This window comes from Clinocottus analis, unplaced genomic scaffold, assembly GCF_023055335.1.
Source record: "Clinocottus analis isolate CAN_PGR_092001 unplaced genomic scaffold, fCliAna1.0.p SCAF_2, whole genome shotgun sequence".
NCBI classification, from domain to species: Eukaryota; Metazoa; Chordata; class Actinopteri; order Perciformes; family Cottidae; genus Clinocottus; species Clinocottus analis.
The window spans coordinates 23,606,667-23,627,781 of NW_027175931.1; the positions used below are offsets into that span (position 1 = coordinate 23,606,667).

Below are 21,115 nucleotides of genomic sequence, written 5' to 3' on the forward strand. Positions count from 1 at the left end.
GCAGTGAATCGAAGACAATAAACAACCTGGGGAAACACTGTTGGGCAAATCCTAATGAAAAAACCCCCACCAAAGCCTGAATAGTATGTCTATTTACTGTCTTTACTTCCCCATTGAATCCTCCCTCAGACAAAAACAAAACCATCAAACCCAGGTTGTTTCAGTCTGGCCCTCCTTTTGCAAATACACAATCCAACCTCTAAAAAGACACCCAGACGTAGGTCTGTGCACCACACGGTCCAGCCCTGTTGGCATCTTCATCCCCCTCCAAATTCACCCTTCTACTTTTAGACACGCCGGCCCCAAGTGGCACGGATCCCCGGCCTGGCAGGCCACCGGCCCTTCACAGCCACCAGGTAAATATGGCGGTCAGTTGGCGGGACACCGGTGCCATGCAGGGCAGACAGGCCGGAGAATGTGAGAGAGCCGGGGCCCTCTAAAGTCAGTCATGTTCAGGGTGTTCGGGTCCTGGCTTCCTGATGTGGACAGACGGGCAGGCAGAGAGCTCTGTTGCACAGCAGATGTTTGACGCTGAGGCCGTTACCCTCATTTCCTGGGCGGGGAGATCCTCGCTCTATTAGACGAGGAACAGGAACCAGAAGAAAAAAAAAGAAGAGAGAGAGAGAGAGAGGCGCAGGGCGGGAGTGCTCGAGAAAAGTTAGCTGAGCTCCCACAAATCACTTTGTCACCAGCAAGCTCTGACAAGCACCAGGAAAGAGAGAGAGAGAGAGAAAGAGAGAGAGAGAGAGTTAAATAGAGGTGCGAATAGGGGAGTCGCGTCAGAGGAGACTCAGGAGGGGAAGGTGTGAAGGAGCTGCAGAGGGCATAAAAGGAGGCGACACCGATGGATGGATAGAGGAGACTCAGAACAGCCTGAGGGACCCGGATCGCTGCTGCTGCTGCTGTGGATGATAGACGCTCAGATAAAGAGAAGGTGTGTCCAACTTTCCTTACACGAGGACAGTGAAATGTCTCCTCTCAGGCTCGATAAACCGATATAGACACAGTTGTAGCTGCCCTGCGTGTGCATGTGTGTGTTTGTGAGAGAGAGTGTGAAGTATGTACATGAGTCGGAGGCGTTGAAAGCATTTTCTGGTGAAGTGCAGCTGTGAACAGATCACATGCTGTTATTGCTAAAAAAAAAAAAAAAAAAAAGAGGTAGTCCTGCGGTGACATTTTCCTGATGGCTTGACTGCATCAAGTCAGTAAGATTTCAAAATCCTGCGTTTGACTTTCTTTCCCTGCGCTGGGGATATCTGATCACCTCCCGGCGGGTTGACTCTGAGCTCCGGGGGTCATCTGATCAAACTTTAAAATAGGCTGTTTGTTGTTTTCTTTGTTCACATCAAGCACAGGATGTAATCGTTGCTGTTTTTTTCTTCCCTCGCCGCATTTAGAGAGGGCCGACACGACATCACGTCCATGTGCCGGCCAGCCCTGCGTGATCTGTGAAGAAACCTTGTGGGTCAAGGAGGACAGGAAGCAGTGTCAGCTGAACAGCCCCAGACTCCGATATTAAGTACGCTGAGCTCTGCCAGAAACACTCATTTTATTATTATTATTATTATATTCGGCTCGGTGTTAGACGAGATCCCTTCACATTCGCTCTGCTGCTCTTCGAGAACATGTAAAAAGGGGACACGTGGATGTTTGAAAGACTCCGGTTCAAGTGGGACGGGATTCGGAGAGGTTGGTGGATTGTGGACTCGTTGAGGGCCTTCTGAGTCTTTGGGTGTTGCTGTCTGTGTGCGCCTTTGGCCGGGCTGGTGCTCTGTTTGCCTTTGACAGCTTCGCTCCGGGCCTCATTTCAGCGCCTGGGACGTCATCTCGTTACCTGTGTGGCTGAGTCACTAGACGTCTGTCCGCCCACTGGGAGATTCTCTCCATCCATCCACCCAAACGAGACACGAGTGACAGCGGTGGCACCAGTAGTCCTGAACTCTGCGGGTTTTCCACACTGCTTTATTTGTTCTGCTGGTGTGTAAACACCTCGCGTCACTCACACCTCCCTCAGCATCCCCCCCCAACACACACCCTCCTCCGGTTGGAGGCCAGAGGCGAGAGAAAAGGTGAGGGAGGATTCGCAGAGAACCAGATTGTGCAAGCGGTTCGGGTCGACACCATGAAGCTGGCGTTCTTGGCACTCATGGCCGTGTACGCGGTGGGCAACGTGAGCGGCATGTCCACGTGTAAGACGCTGGACCTGGAGATGGTGAAGAAGAAGCGCATCGAGGCCATCAGGAGCCAGATCCTCAGCAAACTGCGCTTGCCGAAAGAGCCCGAGCCGGATCAGGCGGGAGACGAGGAGGAGATCCCGGCCACCCTGCTGTCCCTGTACAACAGCACCAAGGAGCTGCTGAATGAGCAGCAGACCAAGGTCCTGACGGACATCTCCACGGAGCAAAAGGAGGAGGAGTACTTCGCCAAGGTGCTGCACAAGTTCAACATGACCGGTGAGTAGCAGATACACCCGCAAGTGTCGTGAATGAAGGGGGAATGGCTGATGGCTTAACTGCAGCCCTAAGAATGTCTAGTAATAGTGATTTATGCTCCTACATTTACAGGCACTTGTGACTAGCTGTACAAGACATACACACACACACACACAAATGAAAGCAACAACCCTGGAGAAGATCATTGAGATTTTTAAAGTTCGTTGTTGAATAATGGCAAAAGAAAATCAAACCAAAAGACGGTCAAAGCTGATATTTCGCTCACAATCTTTTGGCACGTTTTTGCGACTTGAAAGGAGAAGAGCAATAGTATATCACGGCGAGCTTATTGAAAGTTATGTGGCATAATGAGAAGGGGAAAAAAGCAGGAAAGCCGACCGAGGGGAGGGTTGAAGGGCTGAACAACCCTGATGGTGTCCCATCTGAAGACTTTCCGCTGATATCTGTTGTTTCGTTACGTTATTTTTTTCATAATTATTGTTCCACAAACACGATCTTTTTTTCTCACCTCAACCGAGTAGTTTTGTTGCCTGAACCTAACCAACCGTCTCACAGCGTCAACCACGCAGCGTTGTGTGTTTTTGCTATATCAAAGCTGTTGTGCAACTCGTAGAAACGTTTTCTTTGCTGCAGATGATCCTGACGTTCAATGCATCCTGTGGTTTGCAGACATGTTCAAAGCAAACATTTATTTGTGGAAACTGGGTTGAAATCCTGCATGTACAAACCTCAACGCAGGTGCTGGCACAAATGAATCAGCATTCGCCCACATGGGTCGACTCCCATCTCGTCAATAAATTCCCTCCAACGTGTGTGTACCCCTTCTGATCTCCGCCCAACATCTTCAGGAGTTCAGAGATCACAGGCGATACCTGTTAGCAGGGCCACGTGGTGCCTTTCCTGGTATCTGCAGCATTTTTACTGCTTTATTCGCGCTGTTTGTTTGGCCAAATGGTTTATGGCTGTAATCCAGCAGGGACTCCCAAACTGTGATGATAAACAGACTTTTTGTTCTTTCTTTTGGTGTCTTTGCTCTATTGTTCCCTACATGTCTGTACTCCTCACCCGATCAGGCAGGCTTTCACACTATCCCTCTTTTATCCGCCACTTCAAACGGGAGACTTGAGTGGATGGACGCTCAGGAGTGTGCACACCAAACGGAGAAGAAAGGAACCTTCAAAATAAAGGGGCATGAGTTTTGTTCTGCTCGGAGAACCAAAAAAAAAAGAAGAGAGAATCAAGGGAAACATGTGCTGAGAGAAGACATGACATGCACTCTTTCACCTCTCTCTCTCTCTCTCTCTCTCTCTCTCTGTCCCTAAGGGATTGGGTGGTTTCCTGTAATTTGAGCACCGGGTTCTCCCTGTGCTTATCCATTGCTCGTCACTTGTCCTCCATCATATCTCTTTCTCCCTGACCATTTTCCATTTCATTCCTATATCTCCCCGCCCTTGATTACCCGTCTCTTTCTCTCTCTCTCTCTCCCCCTCTCTCTCTGTCCTCTGTGTTTCCGGAGCGTATTATCAGTGTGTTTGCAGCGTGTTTGTGACGGGGCAGCTTGGCAGGAAGGAAGGCAAAGCCGATGGCCACTGAGATCTCGGGTGACTCAGGTCCGGTGCGAGCGGTGCCCATGGGGAGCATGTGCTTCCTACCTCTGTGGAATGCCAGAGAACACCCGTCCACTGTCTTAACGGCTCCTTGAAAAAAAAAAAAACACACACACACACACACGGGGAAAGCCAAGTGTGCGAGCGTGCAGGGCCAACGAGAAGTGCTTTGCAATTATTAGAAAAAACACACACACAGGAGGTTGTAGGCGACAATCCAGCTTCTGTGAGTTTAAAGACAGAGGCCTGTGTGTGAGCAGAGCAATTACACAAGAAGCCAAGCGGAGAACAACTTAAAAATATTTTATAGATTCATTAACACATATTCGTCACCTCAATTTGTGGTTCTTTTTTAGTGGACGACTCACACTTTCCTGATTCCTTTATTTGTGTGCATTTTAAAAACTTAACAGCGTTGGCCTCCGTCGTGGTAATTGCGTGGCGGATTAGACTGGATTCCCTTCGGTAAATTATCAGTCACGTCCCGCCGCTAAAAGCCCACACAAGTCCCCCCACCTCCCAGTTTGGAAGCAGGCCACTTTGCGCCCCACACGGGAGGGAAATGAGCTCACAGAGGATTTATTCTCGAGCAGAGGAAGGGGCCGCAGCCCTGCCACGGAGAAGAGTGGCACCCGGGGGTGTCGGGACGGTGTGCGTTAAAAACAGGGCGAGGTGGGGGAAGCCAGGCATCGACGAGTGGGCTGTGGGAGGGTGGAGCTCAGCCTGTACATGGAGGCAGGTATTTAGCCTGTTGCTGGAATCTGGTTCCTCCCACTGGTAATTACAGAGCTGCCTCCCGGCCTGTCACAACAGCTGTCCCACGGCTTACCTGCGGATAGGCCCTGATTCAACACACAAATCCCCCCCACACCCATGTTAGTGTGCAGGCCAGGGTGCTGTCTCTTACCCATATACCTGGAAGAGCGAGGCCCAGGGTCTGTGGATCAGATGACAGGGGACTTGATTTGAAAATAGAAGTGAGGATGAAGCTGCAGCCAATGTGCTTTTTAGAGGAAGTGACTTCATTTCCTGTTCGGTAAACACTTCTCCAGCCCGTCACACTTTTATCTCAGTTGAATGTTCCTTCGCTAGAAGTCGCTTATCGGTACATTGATGGCGGTTCTTCTCCGTGTCTCCATCCGAGCGCTCACAACCAAACATTTGTCTTTGTTCAGGGTGGGGCCGGCTGCATGTCATCTCATTTCCCTCGTACCAGCACACGCCAGCGCTCTCTTTTTCAGTTTCACTTTGGCCGCACTCGCTAAGCAACAGCACAGATGGCGATATCGTGTAAGTGATACGCCGGGCGGCCGCGGCGCGGAGGATCCGCAGCACAGGCCGCGTTCCTGCTCCTGTCAAAGAGTAATTCCCGGACTTTGAGTGCAGAAAACCCCGGCTTTGGCAGGCCGAGGCAGAGTGGAGGGTTTGGGCCTGCGCCAGGTCCCAGGCTCCATTGATACACATCTCCAATTTCTCTGCACCCCCTCACCCGCTCACACCCTTCCACCCCGTCACAACTCTGAGTTAAATTCATATGAGTACATTCTTCTCTTTGCTGTTTTTCTTTTACCCCCTCCTCCTCCTCTCCTTCTTCTACACCTCCTCTCACTCTCTGTTATCACACGGCATTTCACTCTTGTTCATCTTCCCTCCCATCCTCCGCTTATCTTTGCACGTTCCCGTCCAACTTAATCCTTTTGCAATGTAACGCTGGTAGATTTATGCCGTTCAAGCCTTCAGTAGCTGGGCTCTGTTTCCCATCAGCCTCTGCAAAGGGAATGTTCCCGCTGTCACGATACGGGCCCGGCTCGGGGAATACAAGTTGCAAATATGGGCAGAAGTACTGTAAGAAAACAAACTGCTCTCTATGGTCAACTGTACAGCAGCTGGAATAGATGAATGTTTGGCTGCACTTAAGATTAGTGAGTAACACTGTGATTTTGGCTTTTCCCTTTTATTGGTGTGTTTGCGGATTTCGGGGTTAGTTTGTTGATGCAGAGTCACAACCAGCGCAGGGCTGACATTTCGCAGCGTAATGTGAAACTAACACCAAGTAAATTAATGTAGTTTAATGCAGAAAAAAACCGTCGGAGCTTGCGACATGTAATTCATGACCTTATCATTTCATTTATACTGCAAACTAACAGCAGGACAACATTCGATAACATTTTAGAAAACCCTAACTCTGCTATCGTCGAACAATAGTTAACCGGTTGGGGGGTCACCGAGTGCTACATGGTCCTTGAACATCTATTGGATCAAATCTAAAGCAATGGAACAAGAACTCTATCATATGTTCTTGTGCCAAGATGAAGTGAAAGAAAGGGAATTCACTTTATAGTGCGTAACTGTGTTCAGACATATGAAGAACACACCAGATCTCCATTTGTCATGCACAGAAACCTCTCAGTACGGCCTCTGCCTTCTTCTCAACCACAGACAAGTAGTGTGTGCAGGGTGAGGAGAGAAATTGCACATTGAAACAAGTGAATTGCATTTCCCATTCAAAGTAGTGCGATCATGCATAAGGTTGAGACATTAACTTATATGACAGGTTGTGACATTAACTTATATGACAGGGCCAGTTACTGATGTGTTTCCCAGTTTTCTCTCCCACATGATGGCATATTGTGCTTTTATGCATCCCATAACTCAAGATACATTCTTGCTTGTCCAAAGGTTTTAGTGTAAAATCTCCTAATAAGTTTTTTTTTTTTTTTTACATATTCCCACAGAAAAAAACGACACAGAGACCACCAAGGCCTCCAAAAGTATCCCGATGTTCTTCAACATCTCGCAGATACGGGAAAGTGTGGGAGATTACCGTCTGCTGACCAGCGCCGAGCTGCGGATGCTCATCAAGCAAACCGTGATAGCGTCTGAGCAGCGGGTGGAGCTGTACCAGGGGCTGGGGGCGTCGCCCCGCTACCTCACCTCCCACTTTGTCACCAACGAGTGGAAAGACAAATGGCTGTCCTTCGATGTCACTAAGACCCTGCAGAACTGGCTCAAAGGGACCGGTGAGATAGACAAGCCGTGTTTATTAATCATCTGGTGCAAATTCCAGACAATGTTTAACTTCATGGATAAAGTGACCAACCGGTTTCCAATTTTCCATTGTTGTACATTTCTGTCTCACCAGAGGATGAGCAGGGTTTCCAACTTCGGCTGTTCTGTGAATGCGGGCAGTCAGGTGTCGACAGTAGCTTCAGCTTTGCCATCTCTGGGATCGAGACTGGTAGGGGAGACACAGGAATGTTACAAATGATGACAAAGCAACCACCCTACATCCTGACCATGTCCATCCCTCAGAACAGCAGCAGCCGCCTCACCTCGCGCAAAAAACGCTCCACAGAGACAAAGGACACCTGCACAGAGTAAGCGATCCTGCAAAACATCGCGCTTTTCTGTCATTTTATTGACATTTCCAAAGCTGCGGTGGGCAACCGAACCATTAATGCAAAGACAGGTCAAACGCTACTGCTGATATGCATCCAGCAACCTACCTTTCGCCGCGTCTATCTCTTAAGCCGTCTCCTCGCACTGTTTCACTAAAGATGGCTCCCCCGTTTTCTCATGTGCAGCCAGACGGAGACCTGCTGCGTACAACGCTTGTACATCGATTTCAGGAAAGATCTGGGCTGGAAGTGGATACATAAGCCAACAGGCTACCACGCCAATTACTGCATGGGGTCCTGCACCTACATCTGGAATGCTGAAAACAAATATTCTCAGGTACGGTGCAACACCTCACTGGCGCACATCTGACCCAGAGACCCAAAGCGTTCTCACAACTGGATTTACTGCCCCTGTGGCAACTTGAGGACTGTTTTTATTCACCCACGACACAGTCTGTGTTGTGTTGAGTTAACTTAACTGCTCCTGCTGAACTGATTATCAATTAGTTGTCTCATCATTTCAGTCAAACATGCAGTGGTTTCCAGCTCCTCAAATGGGATATTTTACATTTGGAAGGAATTTTGTCACAATTTTGTGACTTTTTATAGACTATACAATTAATGAATGAATGAATAATAAAACAAATAGACAGTAATCAATAGTTGTAGGCTCAATACCAATAAAATGTCACGTTGACTGTTGAGGTCGGGGTGGATCGACTGCTCCTTCATGCCGTTGGTTCGAGCGTCACAATCCCTAATGGACGACCCCTAAATAAGTGGAAATATTGAATATGGATGAACTGTGACTTACTAAAGCCACTTTGTTCCAGACTAAAATATTCTGATGTCTCCAGATTAGATTACCATGAAACCTTCTACCAAACAATTACGAAATGTTTTAATTTACACATTTTACAAGATTGGGAGCATTTCTATTGCCTCACAAGGGCTCGCAGCTAACATGCTAACAGCGCTAGCGGGGCAAACTCCGACGAACGTGCCGACAGAGCAAACAATGTTTCCCTGAAGGCCAACCGGACAGCGTTATCGCCTGTAACCGTTGCATTACGACACACTCAGAGGGAGAGCCACTTCCTTTATCTGGAAGACGTTGCGCTTTATGTTTACAATAGATGCAACACCTTGTGACGAATGCCTGGGTTCCAGCGAAAAGCACTCTTGTAACAGGAGGTTGTACATCCACTGTCTTTTACAGCTGCTTTTCACCGCGTGCTGGTGAGTTCTGAGCCGAGTTCTCTGTTTTCACGTCTTTCCTCTCGTATAATTGTTAACAGATTTTGGCTCTGTACAAGCATCACAACCCAGGAGCCTCTGCCCAGCCGTGCTGCGCTCCTCAGGCGCTGGAGCCACTGCCAATCCTCTACTATGTGGGCAGGCAACACAAGGTATCCATGCCGCCGCCGAGTCCCCTTCGTTCTGGCGTGAAATGTTTACAGGACATTCAACGTGAAAGTAAAACCTTGGCAGACGATCAATCACATCACCGTCGATCTTTCACTTTCAGGTGGAGCAGCTGTCCAATATGATCGTGAAGTCCTGCAAGTGCAGCTAAGAATACGGCGCGGCACGCCGCTCGGCCCGCCGCTCGAACGCGCACTCAAGAGATGTGTTCAAGAGCACGGGGGAGGGCCGGGAGCACGTGACGGAGGTTCAGGGGAAGCGAAGGATGTGGAGCCAAATATTTGAAGTCATCGGGATCTTTGAGATCGCCACCTTTCCTCCTGTAGAAACTCTACCTTCATCACACGCGTCACACCGTGGACTTCTTCATATAGATACTAAAGATATCGTTTTCTATGTGTATATACTTTTCCCTTGCAGTAGTAAAAACATCTGTCTTGATATGATTTTTTTTTTATTTGTTGGGGGGACAGATCTGTAAAGAAGTGTATATAAATGCGTTAGTTTGACTTGCTAACGGGATTAAAATAAATATCATTTATACCCCGCCACCTCTTCCACCCACAAAAAAATGTAAACATAAAAAAAGTTGGATAAAGGATGCCAAAGGAAATGGAGACCGAAAACACCTTGATGAAAAAACACTTGGGTTTTCACAGATGATTGTCTAGGACTTTTGTTATTTCCATATGCTCTTCGTAATGAGGTTCCAGTTAAAGGTGCTAAAAGTCCCAAGTATGAAAAACAGTGGCGGTTGTTCCTGGAACGATTACGCCACAGGTGTTTTTGGAGAGGACAGCAGGGGACAGTCCGGCCTGGGGAAACTCCCTCTGACTGAGGCGCTGGAGCTGTCAACCCTGTGATTTATACGCCGCTTTGTTTTCTTCTCATTGCTGTAATGCCAGTTTGTCCTGATGAAGCCTAACGTGCTGTCAAAGAACATGAGTAATATCAGGGGATGTGAGAGTGATGACACCGTGGTTTTTTCTTCTTCTCCCTCTCCAGTCTCCAGCGGGCGAGGGTCAGGGGATGTGGCTGTGGTGTCGGTTGTAGGGAAGACTCAATACACACATTTGCTGTTTGTTTTTCATAGTAAAGTAGGGGCAACATGTTTTTATTTACTCTCGTCTGAAGTGTGATGCTTTTTGCACAACTCAAGAAACAACCCAAAACGTTATCGAGCACTTACCATTGGAAATTTGCATTTGTACATATTTTAACAATTTGAAATAAACATTGATGTTAAATTATCACGTCAGAGTGGAAAATTTCTGTGAGCAAATAAAACCACATGCGCTGTTTCCACTTGTCAGGGCGCATGTTGTGAAGGTGTGTGCGTCGGTGAGTGCAAGCACAAAGAGAACATGAGCATAAACATCCCGACAGCGCGATCTGAATGTGATTGTGAGCAGTTTTGTCTTATTTATGACATGAAAACATGGATGAAATGTTTTATTTTGTTACCAGTGGGCTTTTTTGGAGGTCTGTAAATGTGTTAACAACCAACACCTTTCTAACGCGGCTCTTCTTCTTAAAGAGACAGTTCACACAAAATCAAAAGCGCATATTTTTTCTCTTACGTCTCGACCCAATAATCAAGCTGGATTGTTTTGGTGTGTGTTGCCTAGTTTCTGAGATATTGGCCGTAGAAATGTCTGCATTCCCTCCAGTATAATGGAACTGGAAGGCACTTGGCTTGTACGATCTCGTACCGTTATATGATCCATAACGATCAATAAGGAGGACGACGTTGACGTTTACATCGGTTGGCGTGAGAAAGACAGATAGTTTGGCTTAACGATTGACAAATAGCTCTACAGTTAAGAGGGCTTGGGGGGTAACTGCCCTTTAAACGTCTCCCCTGCTATCCTTTGCTGACGGGGGTAAGCGTCCATCAGCATGAAGAACACACATCACGCTTCTTCCAGCAAACTCTACAAAACCAGACCTGTGCTCTGAGCAGCGACTGTCCAATGTCAGGAGAGAAGCGAGATCTACCAGTGGAAAAGCGTGTCGTGTGCCAGGTGCGTGTGGTCTATTTCTGGGCACGTGGCGGCGGCCTGTTTACTCTGGACGGTGGAGGACCGGCGGAAGAAGAGCATGTGAGCCCCGCTGGGCTTCACCGACGCCGAACCCAGCACAGGGATTCCCGGACGCCAAGCCCCATTCTTGGCACTGCCTTTTTACCTGTAGGGATGCACACCACACCAACAATTTCTTCTTTTTTCCTGCTATCTCCGAGCACCTTGTCCTCCCCCACCCTGCCAGTCCCACCCCTCTCCCTCAGTACTCAAGGGATTACTGGCAGCCCACGAGGCTGTATTGGGAGTGAGGCGAGCAGGTCCAGACCCGTTGGTAAGTCTCAGACTTAAGGGCAGTGACTGCATGGAAAATTAAACACACACACTGTACACATGCACATGAAAAACACTGAACCCACTGACACACACAGACACGGCCCGAGCACATCAACGCCGAATACCTTTACATCAGCTTCGCGGCGCGGGAGATGCGTGCGCCTCGCTAACAAGGTGACAGTGATCTGTGCTATCTTGTTCCAAAGCTGGTCGTGTTACCCAGGGTTCCTCTGGAAAGCACAGGAATTTTTCCTCCTGCGAGCCAACACAGAGAGGCACTTGTTTAGGAAAGTGCTCTCCGAAGGTAGAGAAACAAAGTGAAATGAAACTTGATCAACATAATTGAATCCGCTCTTGTCTCACCTCTCAAAGTGATCCACACAGATCTCTTGCCAGGCCTTGATTTTTAACGGTGCCGAGGCACAATATGTACTGTTTTATCTTGGCAGGCGAGATGTAATTGGAATAATAAAAGATGTTTTTTTTTCTTCTTACTTTCTTTCTTCTCTCCTCAAAGAAAACAGGATCATTACCGACCCAAACAAGCAAAACATGACTTTTGTTGGAGGAGGCAAGATCATTAAAAGCGAGTTTCTAAAAATGTCCGCACTTCCACCTGCTTTGCTTTCCCTGTTACCGCCAAACAAAGAGTACGACTGTCAAGAGGCTCATAAATCCATTGCGGTGTTAATGGAACAGTCCCGGAGGAAAGTCAAAACCCAAGCAGGCTTGTCTTTCTAACTGATGTTCATTTCTCAGCAGCTGCTTCCTCTCGAGCCCTCAAGGTTTTTTTATGGGACAGAAACAAACTGCTGACACCTCCTGAAGCACATCCCAGAAAATGCTCCATCCGTAGAGAAAAAAAAAGAAAAGAATTGGGGAAGGGGCGGAGCACTTGAATTTATCGTACCATGTACGAGCGTTACGCAAGATGGAAGATGGAGATGGATGCCTGAAGCATTTCAAGGTCAAGCAGGTGTTCTTTTATCGCTAACGCGATCCACGTGCCGTGTTTATACGAGTGCATGAGTAACCGGGAAATAGTTCTGTTGCACTTCACGTGAACGAGTCAATTTTGACATAATTGGCCCTTTAATTGCATCCATGTGCTTGTGATTCGTCTTCTTTCATTTGCAGAGAGAAAGAAAAAAAATGAAAGAAAGAAATGAAAATGCTGTGATGGTGCTAAACGTGAGCTGAGTCCCGAAATGCCACTTTGGTTTTGGCCTTATTACAACATCTGTGACATTCGCAATTATACGTCCGCTGCTCTCTTTCTCCACAACTGGTCATTACACGCCGGCGCTCTGAAGCGACCTGGTGTTATTCCTGCGGACGCAGACGGAGCTGACTGTGACCTTAATAACACTGTGTGTCCTGCTGCAAACACACAGCTGCTCACAGACATTGTTGCTGCAGGTGCTGAATCTGTGCATGAACACACACACACACACACACATCGACAAACGTACTCCCACTTATGAATGTGCTGTGATTATTTGATTTTTTTTATTCATTTAAATTCAAATAGCTTTTTCTGTAATTGTTGGCTTCATCGTTGTTATGAAATGGGACTCAACATTTACTTCAATGCATCGTATCTGATATACAGGTAATCAATTTGTGGGTGAAGTATTGTTTTCGTTAATAATACTTAAAAAAATATTAATTGTGAAGTTAATTTAAAATATATTTATTGAATAACTTAAGGAAAAACAAACTAAATACACGTTTTGTTCATTATTATTTTTTCATGAATTTATTTAAAGGGGCCTTATTTTATTTGAACACATTGAAATTTGTTTTTGTGAGTCCTGAAACAATATCACAACTATTTTCAATTTTATAACAATTCAATTACATTCTTGACGTTCCCTTCACAGAAAGGACTTGTGATAGTTGTAGTTTACACTACTTTATTTCTATATTTTGATCAGTGTAGATGTTGCAATAAGTACCCTCTGTGCTACACACACACACACACACACACACACACACACACACACACACACACACACACACACACACACACACACACACACACACACACACGCACAGACTCATAATTCAAACAGCCCTTTGAAGAAGTGGAGACTGAAGGAAAGGTCTTCACTATCAAGTTTCTGCAACTCGTCCCCACAGAGATAGCAATATAATAATTATCCCACAAACACGTATCATATCTCACTGAATCTTTTGCTGCATGATTGTTTGATTATGATGCCCATCAACTAAAGTCCTGGATGTTCTGTGTGAAGGCTGAACTGCTGAATAAGCAAAAGGATCTCGGTGAGTTCACAGTTTTTTTTAACCCCCTCTCCACCTGTCTTGCCTTCACCGCCGAGTCCCTCACTTCACACCTGCAGTTTAAGCCCAGATGTTTATCTGAGTCAGCTCTTGCTCCGTCTTTCCTTTCCTCTCTTTTCCCGTCTCATCTTTACATGAAGGCAAGAGATAGGGGATGAAAACAGATGTATTGGAGTGAAAGAATAGGGAGTGAAAGACCACACACCTCTGCCTGCCGGCCATTTAGCGAAAAACGCCTTAGCGCTAATGTCTACAAATGATAACATGTGCACAAAATTAAGATCTCTCCCTTTATTTCCCTGCAGATGTCTCTTTTGACATACACATCACCGGTAGCTCGGCTCACAGCTTAAAACACGGAGCATCAAAGACGAGGGGAAGAAACTCAAACCCTCTTCAAAGTGAAAACTACAAAGGGAAAGTATGATGAACCGTGTGTGAGTGTCTGAGTGTGCTAACAAAGCATGTCTGACTCATTTGCTGGACCTCGGTGAGTTAGAGAGTGTTTTTCTAAAAAAGGAAAGGTACCAATTACACTTCTGCACTGGCTCCTTCTCACGGCCCCGCCCCTCCGTTTCCTTCCTCCCAGCTCTCGGCCCCTGCGGAAACAGAGGGACAAATCTGCCCCTATAAACAGCTACCATGTCCCTGGGTAATAAACAGAGGAGAGGAGCTGACTCTGGGGTCCGAAGAGTTAACATTGGCCCCGAGGAAACCCAGTTTATTCTCACGTGTGATTACAGAGAGAGTTTTCTCTCAACAGGCTTTTCTAAAAAAAAACCAACATATTTCTCAACGTTTCTTTTGAACAACAGTTTAAAATGTGCATCAGTTGATTTGGTTTCGCTCACTTCTTGACAATATATTTCCAAACCAAGCGGTCGGATGATGACCTTCATGTAAGTTCACTCTCCTGCTGGCTCAGTTTTTGTTCTCCACCATCTGCTGTTGAGCCAGATGTGAGAGTCCAACCTGTTTTCTGCTGCTCGGTTGCGTAACTTAGACTGGGTTCATCAAAGTTATAACCTTTTCCCCACCAAAAACGGCACGTCCATGCGGGTTTTTTAAACACAGGAAAGTCTGCTAAAAATAAGCAATACAGCCCCGTGTACGCCGTCCTGTCGGCGCGTCACTGCGACGTCAGGAAAGCGCTGGAAACCAGGCCGAGTAAACATTGAGAATGTTACGGTGGTTACTTCTTTTTATATCTGTTTACTTATTCAGTCCCTCTTTCAAAGTCTCCAACCAGAGATGGTTATTGTTGGAACGGTGGAAAGAGTAACAAAGACGGTTGTGATGAGTTTTATTTTGTTTGAATGAAGTGAAAGCACTGCTTCTGTCCATGGAGTCGTGTAGCTTTGGGGTGAGGATATAACTGTTGTTTCTTTTCACGTCTAACTCTGGGAATTATTTATTCTTACCCAACCAGAGTTGGTGACTGTTGGAACAATATGAAGAACAACAGAAAAAGGTTTCGACGAGTTGTTTCGATGACGTAGCATTGAAGTAGGAATATAAATGGAATAATAATTTATAATAATTGTTCATTGTTGACACCTTTTAAACATCGTTTCAGTGGATGAAACGATGAATGGTTCAAGAAGAAACATTTACCAGCAACTACTTTGTTGTTCCATGAACTAATAGACAGTTTCCAAGCAAAAAAACGCAAAATAAAACAACTTCCTGAATCTCATTTGTGAAGATTTGCTGAGTTTCTTCGCTTGATGTTTCGGTAAACTGAATATAGGTTTTGATAATTGCATAAATGAACAATTCTGATAGTTGGAGCCCTACACAACAAGTCATATTTTTCATTATCGATGCCGACTAGACACTACTCTTCACTGTGGCTCGCTACGTGGTTCATTTAGTTGCATGGTTTTGGACACAGCCGTGCAGTTACAGACGCCAGAGGAACAGAGGCATGCTGGGAGCCGGGGCGAGGCTTCAGCGCTCGATAAACTCTTCTGAGAGTTGATGCTGTGACCCTCATCAGTGGGAGTAAACTTTACTTCAATCACGCTCCATCATTCATCCCACTGGCTCCTTCATCCACACACACACACGCACACACGCACACACACACACACACACACACACACACACAGTAAAGCAGATACTAGGCTGCTGACTCCAATCAAGAGAGGTGTGACTAAAGTCACAAATCACACACACCGGCGTTAAACTGACACAGTGGACAGGAAGAAATATCATCTTCCTGTTTCGTTAGTGCACACACACACCCACCCACACACACACACACACACTCACACACACACACACACATGTAGTTCGTCTCACATGGTAACCTGACTCCGCTTATTGGATAAATGGGAGGTCGGGGAGGTGTTCGCTTGGTGCACCGTCTGCTTCAGATTAGTCGGCCGTGATCCACGGCCCCCTGTGTCCGTGGGGCTCCCGGCTGCACCGATTGGGCCGCGGAGGTCACCGCGGCGGAGCGAGCGGCTTGGCGTCCTTGCTTCCTCCGCTGCCTCCTCTAGGAGGGACATTAGGTCAGCGTGCCCCCGCCCCTCCTTCCTCTCTCCACCGGCCCTGAATTCCCCAATGAACAACACATTCCTCCTTCCCAGTCCCTCTGTTTACGACACGCCATCCTTTGAAGCAGTGTGCGAGTGTTTGCGTACGTGCATGTGCACGGGGTGCACGAATGTGAATGTGTGTGTGTGTGTGTGTGTGTGTGTGTGTTAGCCTTGAGCAACAAAAGTCGGGAGCGTGGTGTTTTGAGCGCGTTTGCGAGCGTTCTGTGCGCGGGACGCACCTGAGCATGTACGACGAGGCCGCACATCTGTGCAACAGCTGTTTGTTTGTTTTTGATGCCGCTGCATCGAAGTGGGGAATCTAGGCCAGTTGAATTACGCAGAGAGAGAGAGAGAGAGAGAGAGAGAGAGAGAGAGAGAGAGAGAGCGAGAGAGAGAGAGAGAGAGAGAGAGAGAGAGTGCACAAGCGTGATGGGTTGGGTGGAGAAGAAAGCTATGAGTCATCACCAAACTTGGGATGCGCTCGTTTTGAGAGGCGTGGAGGGAGAGAGAGAGAGAGAGAGAGAGAGAGAGAGAGAGAGAGAGAGAGAGAGAGAGAGAGAGAGAGAGAGGAAGAAAGAGAGAGGGGTGGGCTGGGAGTTGGAGACGAAGAAACAACAAACGGGTTGATTTTTCTAATTAAAGCACCCTTGGAGGAGAGTGTGTGTGTGTGTGTGTGTGTGTGTGTGTGTGTGTGTGTGTGTGTGTGGGTGTGTGTGTGTGGGATGAGGGGGGGTCAAAGGAGGCTGAGTCATTCCTTTACACCCATTTCCTGTGATCGGGCACTTTGGGTGAGATTATCTGTTTGGTTTAGGTAATCCTCCCTCATCTCTCTCCGTTCACTGCACTCTCACACGCAATAACCACATGATACATGTGTATATGAGAACATGCTGAAACACACGTGCAGCTCTTCCAGTGTTCACTACTTTTAAACTACATCCGATATGTTCTTTTGTTGGATTTATGTGTTATTCTGAGGTATCTTGACTTAACCTGGGTATTTCAGTTGAATGCTTTAATAAACCTCTCATCCAGGCCACTTCATTTCAGATAGCCGTTACATTTTTGGTTATTCTGCATTGTATAAATGATGATTTACTTTGCAGATTTCACCTAAAAACACTGTATATTATATGTAGCACAGCTGCAAGTGGCACTGCTTCACGTCAAATCTGTAAAGACGACTCTAACTGATGGATAAGTTGCTGTTAGTGTTAACATTTGTATGCAGGACTTGTCGTTTTTGCTACTTTTATTCACAGTCAGTAAATTGTCTTTCTTCTTTATTCCACCGCTGCTTTTCCTCATGTCTTGATGTTGGTCTTCTTTCTCTGCCTCCACTTTAAATGACCAAACACGTCCAATTACACTTGACAGCACCTGTGGCACACTTCAGTACGCACTCACTCATCGGCATGGCTGCAGAGAGGGGGAAAACACCTGATGAACTCCTGTGCCTGCGCCGCCGAGTGTGGTCTCCGTTTTTCCCTCTCAGATCTACCCGGCTGGTCTCTGCGCTGCGGTGCCAAAAAGGCCGTCTGGTCCAGAGAGGACCGAGAATTTACACTGCCTCCTCTGCCCGGCCACCCAAGTGTACAGGATGTGAACTAATACTTTACAGTAAGGAATCATATTCCCCGAGGATTAAAAAAAGAAGAAGAAAGGCTCAGGGATGAGTCTGGAAGACACCCAAAGGTCTGTCAGTAGTTAATGCTAACTGACAGGAAAGTCCAACAGAAAGAGCAACAGGAAGAGGAAGCACCCCCACTCGACATCCTGGATGGCTCGCCTCTGTGTGTGTGACTGGATATTTTCAGACACAGTTTCTGAGTCTGAGTTTGTGCTCCGCTGTTGGTATCGACATGGCAAAGCTGTCGTGTCTCATTAGCGACCCAGTCCGGGTGCAGCCACGAGTACGAAGCGGTCGGGAAAATGCGGCTCCGCCGGCTGATGTTCAGTTTGTCTTGAACACTTTGCCCGCTTGCTGTTGCCGTCAGGCCACATCAGACCCTCAGGTTCGGGCCTGGGGTCGGATCTCTCTTCCCACCTTGCTTTGCACAGCTCCCGGGAAGCCTTTCTTATCCCTTTCAAGTCCCACAGTCATCTAGTGGTCAGAAATATGTTTGTGTGTTGCGCGCCCTAGACATCCTGAGTCACTCGTGATGAGGGTTCCTCACTGTGGGAAAAGCTTGGCCATGTGTTGCTCATAAACAGTAGGAGCGCCGGCCCCGAGATGTAAAATAAACCAGCCTGCCCGCAACATGTCGTCGCTGCCGTTTCACTGGCGCGGCCGTTGCTTTTCACGCCACTGTCGCCTTTGACAGATAATCCCCGGGCTTCTTTCTTGTTTTTACAAGCTGCACGGCTCGTAAAAGAGTCTCCGTCCGGCACGTCGGGGACGTGGGCGCGATGCGGGAGCGGTCGCCAAGCTGATGCGACCTCAGGGTGTGAGGAGCAGAGCGATGCTGCTCTGTGTGACCCCCAGGTGAGTTGTTGGTGAGCCTGAAATCAGAAGTGGGAAAAAAAAAAGGTGTCCAACACGGAGACCAACACCCCGACGCTCCTTCCCGCGTCGTACTGATGCCTTGTGGGACATCACTTTGTAACGCAGTAAACACGTGGTTAACGCTGGGAAGTCAGAGAAAAACACTCGCTGAACTCTCAGTAAGGTTAAGGAAAAACATCATAATTGGGCTTAAAATAACTACAACGACAATAACAACTGGCAAAAAGTAATCTTCTATTCACTGGTGATTTAAAAAAAAGCTTCTTTCAGACTCGTGGAAAGAAGACATCGAAAATACACCCGGGGGGTTTATTTTTAGTGCTTTTTCTATTTCTGTCTGTCGATCTCTACTGAATTCACTAAATGTTAGCGTTAGATAATGCCTCAATTGTATAGTCAAACAAACACTTTTGCAACGTGTAATGTAACAAAAACAGTCCTCAGGTAAGTAGTCAACTGGATTAGTTGTTTAGTCTTTCCATCTGTAGTGTCTTCAGAAGGAATGTCACTTTAAAGGCTGTTTTCGTTCAAGTATTAATATTTATTTTTCCAACTGAGCCAGAAATCTCCACTTCAGTAACATACACCAAACTTTCCAGTTTCATTCCTCTCTATATTCTGAAGTTTTTCCCAGAGGAGTTTGTTCATTTATCATTCGCAGCATAATTTATACAACACGTCCAATATAAGAGATAAAGTTGATGAAACAAGAATTTAGAACACGGCGTCATCCAATGTTGATAAGATAATGCGTCATGCGGACATAAACAGAAAAACATACTGGAAGTGACCAATTGGGGACCTAGTGAAAGCTTTCTCCACTTATTCCCCGGGGTGTCTCCACTTTATTGGATGTTTTTGAGCTCTGGATGGTTCTAGCAGGACAGCTGATGTCATCAGAGCGATGGAGCAGCATCTGCGGTGGTCACTGTCTATAAATACTGCACTCGGGGTGTTTCTCCTCCTCTGTCTTTCCTCACGCTCACACACCCACGGCATGCAACAACCTTTTCCCCTTTGATTCACTGTGTCTCTTTCACTTCCTCCGCCGTCTGCCCTCGCTCCATCTATCTGCATTCTTTCCCCGCCAGCTTCTGTCTCTCTCTCTCTCTCCGAGGCGCACAGACGTGGGTCTATTTGCTTGAATTTCTCATTTCCTGTTTGGGGTGTGTGTCCGATCCCCTTGTTCTCGTGCCCAGCGCAACATCAAACACTCCAAAGGAGACAGAGAGGAGGACACACAGAAAGCATATGAGTTAGAGGGAGTGATTGCACCATGGGAGACAGCGGTGTGTGTGTGTGTGTGTGTGTGTGTGTGGAGGGAATCAGGGGTGAGGACAGTAGTAGGGAAAATCCTGACTGACGACACAGAAGTGAAATTGAAAGGAAAAAAAAGGAGAAATGTTTTATTATCATGAGGAACACAGCAATTGCCAAATAAGGCCAGACTCAAGCCAGAATGCAGAGTTTGTGCTGCAAAAGTGTTTTTTTTTTTTTTGAAGAATCCGGGCTGCTTTCACTTCCATAGTAATTTGTTTGTATTTATTCTCATTTTCCTTTAACAAGGCTGTGGTGCCAGTCAATCCGGAGGCGACTGCTGGGTAAGAGCCGTGAAGTAAACCCACACACAGGAGTCTGATTCCATTGAGGCTGTGTGTGGCCTTCCACTCAGGTATGGAGCTCTGGTTTCTGTAACTAATGCGACTCCTTATTGTATTAGAGTCAGAAACCGCCGGCCGGATTGGAAACATTTTCGAAACGTAAAGCCACATGCCAAAAAAAAGCACATGTTCGAACAGTCGAATCCACCGGCGAATACGACGGGAAACCTGCATTTTGTTCTGGAAGTGCTGACATGGAGAAGGAGGTTGTGATGAAGGATGGGGAGACTCATCTGAGACCCACAGTTTAAGTTTTTGTTTAACTTTTTTAAACATAAAGGTTATCATGCATGTGGCAAACAACCACATTTTTATCTTTTTTCTACTGCGTTCATAATCTTTTTAAAATTAAAAACAATTTGAAAATACATTTTATATAGTACAAATATAAATATATACAATTGGTTATTATATTTTACATATTATAATAAAATATAATCAAGCATTGAAATAACCTGTTAATCGGTTTAGGTTAAAGTTAATAACTCAACAAAGAGCCCCGGTCACCTCTTTATAATTAAAGTCCTTTGAATAAGTTAATAGTGTTTAAAATGTGTGAAACACAAACGTAAAAGAAGAAGAATAAGAAAGCAAAAACCACACATTTAGTTCATCTAGATTCAGACGTGATTCTTATAAAACATGTCTGCTCACCGGCCGACTCACGAGCTGGCACTGAAGGCAACAAACTGACTTTCTACTTAAAACAGCTCCAGGAGAAATGTAAACAGACGCTCAACAAAATATAAACAGCATTGCGTTCTATACCCTCCTCCAACCACCCTGGTTACCAGTCCAATAAACACAGGAGTAAACAGACGGGGGGTTATGTGGAAAAGGTAAAGCCAACATGCAGAC

The 21,115-nt window shown here is 46.6% G+C and overlaps 1 protein-coding gene across 2 annotated transcripts; it reads left to right on the forward strand.

Annotated features, from left to right (window-relative positions):
• The first annotated feature begins 630 nt into the window (after positions 1–630).
• tgfb1a (transforming growth factor, beta 1a) lies at positions 631–10,133 on the forward strand. Of its 2 annotated transcripts, XM_068584243.1 has the most exons (8): positions 631–934; positions 1,398–2,453; positions 6,796–7,080; positions 7,203–7,298; positions 7,378–7,437; positions 7,645–7,795; positions 8,757–8,867; positions 8,987–10,133. In XM_068584243.1, the coding sequence occupies exons 2-8, from the start codon at positions 2,123–2,125 to the stop codon at positions 9,006–9,008; spliced, it is 1,056 nt and encodes a 351-aa protein (XP_068440344.1). In that variant the 5' UTR covers positions 631–934; positions 1,398–2,122; the 3' UTR covers positions 9,009–10,133. The 2 variants fall into 2 exon arrangements, with proteins under 2 accessions (XP_068440344.1, XP_068440343.1); XM_068584242.1 differs by having other exon boundaries at positions 7,203–7,437.
• The last annotated feature ends 10,982 nt before the right edge of the window (positions 10,134–21,115 follow it).

Coding starts and splice junctions, on each gene's coding strand:
- tgfb1a (XM_068584242.1), top strand. CDS start 2,123: ATGAAGCTGGCGTTCTTGGCACTCATGGCCGTGTACGCGGTGGGCAAC. Junction 7,081..7,202: donor GAACTGGCTCAAAGGGACCG/GTGAGATAGACA, acceptor CTGTCTCACCAG/AGGATGAGCAGGGTTTCCAA. Junction 8,868..8,986: donor ATGTGGGCAGGCAACACAAG/GTATCCATGCCG, acceptor TTTCACTTTCAG/GTGGAGCAGCTGTCCAATAT.